An 8,431-nucleotide genomic window follows, 5' to 3' on the forward strand; every position below is an offset into this window, starting at 1 on the left:
CATCGATCCAGTCTGTCCAGATCCCTCTGCATGCCCTTTTTGGGCATGCCGGCATTGGCACATTAGACAGGACAATTTCAGCTCTAGGCTAAACCTTTGTTAGGGATATAGAACAGAAAAAAAACACAGGCTTTAAATCTCTCTTCATATTTCAGACATGCGGCTGATTTTCTCCCATGCAAACATGAATACTTAAAAGAGAACCTGTATTCGCAATGTGGTTTTATAGGAAATTTAGATATTCCATGTGAGAAGAATTTTGAAATACTTAAGAAAAAGCTTAAAAAAACCCTTATTACCAAGAAGTTAACAGCAAAAAACCCATCTATATCAAGTACAATGAATTAAATTAATGCGAATACTAGTATCTTCAAATATAATCATAGATGGCATTTAGTTCCTGGAATGTAGCAGAGAAATACCGCGCTAAAGACATACACAGAAATTATCCCACCCAAAATCTGGAGACTCAGCATGAATTATCGGTTTATGAAACACACAGATATCACCAGAAGAAAACAAAAAGAACACCAAAAAGTCATCAAATGGCCCAGTTATTAAACAATATTGTTATTAAAGAATAACAGTCTTTACCTCAAAAAGCCTTTGTATGAAAAACTTGTATTCTACCAAAACCGAAAAGACTCTGATGATGAATGCTCACTAAGAAATTAGTGAGATTCTGCCAAGCAGGACAATAAAAAGTAAAGAACTTACTCATGTGAATCATTTGCTGTTGTAGCATTGGTCTTGTACCAGGTATGCTATTGGAGCGAACGGGCAGCCCAGACATAGAGCCACCCACCGTGGGTCTGGGAAGGGACGCACTGAACTCGGATCCGGGTCTCAACATGGAAGCAGAACTTGTAGGTTCCAGTCTGTTTACCTTTGAGTTTGGCAAACCCCAGTCTCCTGAGTGATGCTGATTCATCGCTACATTTCTGTTGGGAGTACTTGCTATAATCAAGAGCAGAAAATACAATAATGCTTCATCTAGACTACATTACGTATTTTGGTTTTAGAATTATTTTTATGGGGTTTTGTACTGTTTTATCAACAAGGACACCTGCCAATGACAGAGCAATTCACTGACTCCTACAGAAGCATCTAAAGCTTGCCATGCCAAGTTCTAAATCAAACAACTATGTTAATCCAAATATATTTAAAAATATGAAAGACTGACTGTTCTTGCTTCTATATCTCAAAAACACGTTAAATTCAAAACTCAAATCAGTAAAAAATAGTTTAACTACTAGACAAAAGTAAAGTACTGGTAATAATACACAGATGGTAAACAGTTATGTTCTTGTAGTTTTAGCTAGGGATAAGAATTAAAAAGTATTTCTATGCTAACGGTAAATTTAATATTTTTTAATGTTAAGGTTACTTCTAACAAAAATTCATATTATAATCTTGACTTTTTTTTTTTACATAAAAGCTTATTCCTTTACAGTGAGATCTATTTGTACACAATCAACAAACCCAGATTTGCTGCAAAATTTTCCTGGTTTTCAATCATTCTTGGACTTCCGCCCATCAAGTTTTGCTTTTGTAACATAGAGAACGCATTGACATTCCTCACTGGAGCACTTGAGCCCAGAGGGCTGTCTAAAGACATGGCTCTGTTGAAAGGTGGGCGGGTAGTCTGCACAGACTGGGGACTCCTCATACCTGTTAAAGAATTAAAACATGCATGCAGCTGTATGTTTTAAATAGAAAGTACTATTAATGACTTAAATAAATAAGTCTGATCTATTTATGGGCACATATATTTGACCTTAAGCAATCCAGGAATAGTTATTTTCCTTATGTCCTCACTAGACAAATCACATAGTTAGGACCTTTTACAGGAAAAGCCAAATGCAGTTCCTTTGGCCCTAGACATAAAAAAGTTCATTTCAATTTAAGTTCTGTAATGAACTGTGTTTTTAACATTTTGAAACACACTAATATTACAGACTCCTTGACATATATGAGTGGCCTGCCCAGCCTTTGGATAACTCTGACATGGAGATAGAAACAGGCCTAAATGGTTCTGTCTGGAACAAGTTGAATCCAGATGCAGTGTGTTCCTGAGCACAGCGTACTATGTGGACTAATTAACCCAGAAATCACTGTGCTCCACAGCCAATAGTGTCAGTGGCCTTACATGTTCATGTACCTGATTTTACACTTTTCATCATTCATGTTTCACCTCCGTAAGTTACCTCAGCAATCTATCGCCCTATATAATCAAGAGATGACCAACATTATAAAAGGAAGTGACAAGTGCAATGACGCTGGTCTATTAGCAAGGTTATCTTTCCCTCCCACTCAGCTTCCTACTAAGGAAGGGCATTGCTTTCAATGTCAAGGAGGAGTACTGATTAGAATTTGCAGGCCACAAGACGTTTTTGCATAGAGTAAGTGGGAAATCAAAAGCTTGCCACCAATCCCATATTATTTCCCAACTCATCTGTAAGGAACAAAAATGATCAATTTTAATTTACATCCCACAAAACATTTTTCCTGATGTCTTGTCTCAGAAATCTACATTAGACAAACCCAGAAGAAACCATAAAATAAGGAACTGAAGTTAACGTTATTCACTGTGTATATAGTAGATGAGTGCTGCCAAGACAGCTAATAGCGTATATAATGGCCTATGAAAGCACAACTAGCCATTTTGCATTACATTTGTCCTTGAAGGTACAGGAAGTATTCTCTAAGGATTTGAGTATGCATTATGTTTACATCAGGTAACAAGAAAACCCTAATTTTAAACCAAAGTGTTATTAGATGAAATTCCTTACCCAATAGGGCATTTCCTTGAAATAATGCTTGCTTTGTTCCAAGGTTATTTCCATTTGCAGAGATAGCATTATTGTAAAACTCTGAACTAGTCAGATCACCTAGAATCGCATCCAAATTATCCAAGTCTCCACTCATCTGAAAAAGACGCGGTAAAATATCAAGGTTATTTACTATCATATTGCTATCCTTCAGCTTTTATTTAGCTCCTCGCTAATCTTAAAAGATACAACCGGGAGACAAATGTTTTAGTTCACTGACAGTACCTTGGGCTATCTCTCAATTTCCAAAGAACTTCAAATATCATTCAGCTACCTTTTTTTTAAGAGTATTTTCCTTGGCTAATTTTGAGAATTGGGCGAAACTGGAGGTACACATAAATAAAAGGTAAAGCACCTTTAAATATGAACATTTGAGCCATCACAAATTACAAAGATAAAACCACTAACGAGAACAAACAATGTCAAGAATGTGTACCAGTCAGTGATAAATAATGTATTTGTCATAGACAAAACGCCCAGTTTGATCACTGGTAAACACAATAACATATGAAAAGTACCCACAGATTTTTCTGGTCAGTTGGAGCCCTAACCTTCTTTAAAAACTTGTCTTTAAATCAGATGCAGTTCTAACAGAAAAAGAATTGCATATATAGCGGATTCATATCTTCACAAAACAAGCTACTCTGAATATGTTAATTAGAACTCGGGAACAAGCACTGAAATTATGCACTGGGTATTATTACACAGCTGTTAGTGACTTTTCTGTATATGGTACTCAAAAAAATGTTATAAGGTGCTTCATTTATAGTCAGCCATTAGCTAACATAAAAATTGTGCACTAATTTTTTATTTACATAGTTATTACTGACTTGGGAAATCCAAGTTTTAAGATATCAACACGTTTTCAGTAAACTCTACCATAGTGACCAGTATTATTTACTTTGAAGCAGTTCCAAATGCGACTTCGGAACTGAATAGAAAAGAAGTATTATCTACACTTCATAATTTTAAGAACAGCTGTCCCTAAGAAGTGTACTGCTGCTTTCAGGAGAGTCGTTCCATGGTGATATTGTTTGCTATATCATGACATTTCCTGGAAGTTAAACTCCTAGATGAAACAAATAAATATATGTACACTTACTGGAATGCTGAATATATATGTATTTGGAATAACATTTTCCCCTCATTTGGCGTGGGGGAAGAGTGCTAAAACCAGTGAATTAAAAATAGCTATAGAGTGGCTTTGGTAAGTAATACACATTTTTGTGTATTGTTTATATTTTCAAAATGAAATAATGTTTTACCTTGTGCTATTGTATTACCAACTAATTACAGCTCCATTTCTTAATAAACCATAAAAATAAACATGTGCTATGTGAAATACCAAATGTTAAGGAACTGATTTTAAGGAATAATTTGTAAATATACACTATTTTAATTGTACCATAACTGAAAGATAACATTAGTCCAGGACTTCAGTACAGCACATATGGTCATATATATTTATCCTGTAGTTCTCTTTGTGCTTTTTCAGTTACAATAAAACCTGAGCGTATAGTTTCACACCATTTGCACAGAACTTTCTAGATATGTTTATATATGCATACTGAAAAGAGTGTTCTATATTTAGCCATTCACTGTAGTAAGAAAATACTGGTTTGTTCACTACCCTCATTTTACATTATACTGTACCTCCTCTGCCGGTTCCGTTTTTATTTTCATTTCTTTTTCTTGACTAGAAGTAGTAATTGTAGAACTACTGCATTGTCCCACTTTATTATCCACACTTTCTACTTTAGGCTTCAACTCTTTGGAAAGCGGGTCCTTAACATCATCTTTATCTAACAGGTATCTTAGTAAAGCATTGTTTTCCTTCTTCTTTGGGCTCAGTTGTTCCTGTTTGACAGTGCCTTCTCCACAGGGGGCTGTATTACTAGCATCATGATATGTGTCTTTACCAGTAGCTTCAGCTGTGATCTTGGCTACCTCTGCAGGAGAATTACCATTCTGCAACAATTTATGTAAAATCCTGTGCTTCTCTTGCAGGAGCGACCCATGCATGTTTGAGGAGGAAGATACCCCTCCAGATGTTGACGAGGAAACTCCTGAAGGACTGGTGACATTGGTAGAAGATTCTTTACAATTTGAGTCTAAGGGTGAGTTTGATGCTGTAGAATGTCCTCTTTCATCTGAGGAGCACGTGAGTAGCTGAAGCAGTTTTTTATGACCTTTGCTTTCAGATGGTCCTCTCTGACTTTCAGATGCCTCCAGATTTCCCTCTTTACTATCTTTTTCACTAAGGAGATCCCTGCTGTTTGACTGGCAGATGGAACTTTCCACTTGGTTTTGTTCACAATACAAACCAGAAGGGCTTTTGGAGTCCTGGGTACCCGTTTTACTTTGCTGAGCTATGCTCATGTTTGGGGAATTGTCCAATTTTGGACCCGGTGAAGAAAGTGTTGATAAAAGGGAAGTTCCAACACCCTCACTAATGGCTTGAAGAGCACTAAGAGAACTGCTAGAGAAAGTGCTGTTGCCGGTGTTGCTGGCAGATCCCATTGGAGAGTGCATACCTGCATCACATAACAGAGATCAAACTTATTAGACCACAGTACTGTCTGTATCCACTTTTCCTCTAGATCATGTATAGACTACCACATTGAGTTAATTATTTTAAAATAAATTTTTACCATGAAATTAAGTATACCACATTTAAGTAACCCATACAAGTTCATGTAGAACTGTTAAGAAGCATGAATGATGGAATTTGAATACAAATGAGAAAAGATAGCTTAAAAAAAAAAGGAGCTTGTAGCAAAAATAAAATACCTGTAACTGGAGAAAACTGGTGTGAACTCATTTTTGGACTCCCTCGATTCCTAGGAGATATCATTAGATTCTGTTGGCTGGAAGTTAAACCAGGACTACCATGTGGTGGGCTACTTATGTTTAAGCCGTAACTGTTGTTCTGGTAAGCAGAGGATTGCATTCCAGGTCCAGAGTTCACTGGCCCCATATTACCAGGGCCTCCATATCGAGTGCTGCTGAGCTGACCCACTGCATTGGGATCTCCCACACCATAGCTCCTGTTCTGCATTGGCATGCCTTGACTGGGTGACATGTTCATAAGACCACCAACAGAATTCGTGTTTCCAGCAACAGGTGTTCTGACGTTTTGTCCAACTGAATTAGGATTTGGACGATATCCATTTTGTTCTCTGTAAATTCAACAACATCCCCAGAAATCCCAAGAAAACAAATTAAAACCTTATTTGGAATCAAGTGCTACAAAGACAGAATAACATTATTACATAATTTTCCAAATACTTTTTTTTCAAAAAGAGCAGTGAGCATTCAAGCTTCCACAAAAGCAGAACTAAGTCATGCCACTCATTTATTCATTACAGAAGTGTTTGGTCCTTTAGGTGATATAACTTATAAAGTACATACAGTATCACCCCTTCAAAAGGCTTTCATCAACAGTCATTAGTCAGGTTTATCAGTTTAAACATCTTCCTTCTCCTACTCCCTTCCTGAGTCAATGCATGACACCATTCTACTGTGCACACTAATGATGCCCTGAACAATCTCAGCAACTCATTTTTCAGCAGCTGGAAGCACTTTAATGCCAGAAGCAGACAGATTCCCTCCAGAGTGGCATTTCAATTATTCTTGCAATCAACAAGAACAGGTCACAGGAAGTGCTATTTAAGGTACATTTAACTTAGAATCATCAATGATGCATCTGAGGAGGTTTTGTTGCCTTTTTAATTGGTCTGCAATTAAAAGGAGTAAGATAAAGCACGTAACTGAGCATTTCTATTTTCAGTGTTTCATCATTATAAATGTTAACTCAAAAGAATAATGAATACATAATACAGGCTCCATGCAGGTACTGAGGAAAAACCTCTCTTTTGACTGTGACTGTCATTCTGACACACAGTTAAGTTGGGAGTGTCAGTGTTAGGTTGACACATTTATTTGTATGCTGTGCAACTCTGCTTCCCAAGTTATTCCCCTCTCTGAGTTTTAATCAGATATAATTAATTTGGTGTACTATTTTTTTCAGGTATCTTTACGATCAGATATATTGTTAACACCTATGACACTTCAATGACACACAGATACCACTGATTTCACCTTTGAAGAAAGTGAGTGGAGACAAATCCATGGCGGTCATTAGTTACAGGATTTCGAAATAGTTTACTCTTTGTTTGCGCTGTCACTATAGTACCATCCGCCAAAGAAAACCGATACAATGGTGTTTCAGCATGACCTTGTGTATAAGCTGTAAAGGAAATATAAAAATATAGTTCATATTTAAAAACCCCAAAATTATTAATATGCAATCTACAGATTTTTAACACAATACCCTTCATTTGCTGAAGATTTAAAAAATAAAATAAATTTTAAAAAATTTTAAAAAGACACACACAAGACAGATATTCGGAAAAAGGATGTATTCCACATTTTCTCTTGAATTAGTAGTGGGAAGATAAAAGCAAACAAGATTATTTTGATGCTGCTGTATTTTGTGCTCACCATTCACAGCTGGCAAAGTTCTACATTTGTTAACAGACTTCCAAGGCTAGGTTAGCAGGTTTCCGTGGCTCCTTCTTGGGGAGAAGGACTAATCAACACTTAAATATCAATTACGCTAAAATATACAGGTAATTAATATGGACCAGAAATGAAACTTCGAAGCCTTCAAGTGAAGTATTTTTAAGTTCAGCAGTTTTATTTTTTAAAAAAATTGTGGAAACCATTGCTTTTAATCTGAGCTCCAAATTTCTTGTTCATTTAGGATTTATTTAATCAGTTAAGTCAAAGAACTTCCAATGGAATGGAAACGCCATCTTCTGCCAGTATGAGTTTCTCTTTTTTTAATATCCTCTCTACTCGAATTACTTTGTGAATCCTTCAAAGAGACTAGAGTTTAGAAAACTTAGAAAATGTCATCTTTCTTACTGAAGACAGTGGCTGTACTTCACTTTATCAAGGTTATCAAATTAGCATTACAAAATACATAACACTGGAAGCCTGAAGATATTTTGAATCCTTGTGTCTTGAATAAGAAAAAGGTATCAACACAGCTGTTATCACTTTTAGTGAGCTATCCTTTAACAAAAGAAAGGATAAATTAAAATAAAAAGAAAGTCAAACTAATGTTAAATAAACGTAACAAGCTAATGATAATTAGGATTACATGTTATTACAGAAATACAGCTGTCATTGTCATTGCTATATCCATCTGTGGAAAAACAGATTATTTCAGACTCCCCAATTATGTATCTGATATTTTCCACGGAAATTGTCAAGAGACACGCATTAGAAAAACAAAATAACTTCCATCAGAATTCCTATTTCTCAAGAGGTCATCCTCCTTCATCTTGAAAACCTGTGTCACAGCAATTAAAACTAACAAAAAATGAGAAAAATTAACAGAGGCAGAATTTAGCATTTTTGTTTTTCAAGAGAAAAAGCAGCCACTAGGAGAAGAAGTACAACCAACATTGCAAACAGATTTTTACCTTCATGATAGTGGCGTTTGTTTGACCATGACTGTCCATCATTATGGCATAAGAACCTCTGAATACACCGACGAATTATATCTTCAAAGCCAGGTCTCATGGAAGAGC

General features: G+C 36.0%; 1 protein-coding gene across 1 annotated transcript in view; it reads right to left on the reverse strand.

Annotated features, from left to right (window-relative positions):
- Positions 1–717: 717 nt before the first annotated feature.
- NCOA3 (nuclear receptor coactivator 3) overlaps positions 718–8,431 on the reverse strand; it is a gene marked incomplete at its 3' end in the record, with an annotated part of 14,615 nt that continues 6,901 nt past the window's right edge. The window contains exons 7-13 of the mRNA XM_010294043.1: positions 8,324–8,431; positions 6,933–7,080; positions 5,622–6,010; positions 4,485–5,365; positions 2,793–2,928; positions 1,483–1,671; positions 718–957 (exon numbers count right to left, since the gene is read on the reverse strand). The exon at positions 8,324–8,431 is cut by the window's right edge and continues 42 nt beyond it. Coding sequence (XP_010292345.1) covers positions 718–957; positions 1,483–1,671; positions 2,793–2,928; positions 4,485–5,365; positions 5,622–6,010; positions 6,933–7,080; positions 8,324–8,431 — 2,091 coding nt within the window. The remainder of the gene's footprint in view (positions 958–1,482; positions 1,672–2,792; positions 2,929–4,484; positions 5,366–5,621; positions 6,011–6,932; positions 7,081–8,323) is intronic.

This window comes from Phaethon lepturus, unplaced genomic scaffold (genome assembly GCF_000687285.1).
Source record: "Phaethon lepturus isolate BGI_N335 unplaced genomic scaffold, ASM68728v1 scaffold21909, whole genome shotgun sequence".
Taxonomy (NCBI): domain Eukaryota; kingdom Metazoa; phylum Chordata; class Aves; order Phaethontiformes; family Phaethontidae; genus Phaethon; species Phaethon lepturus.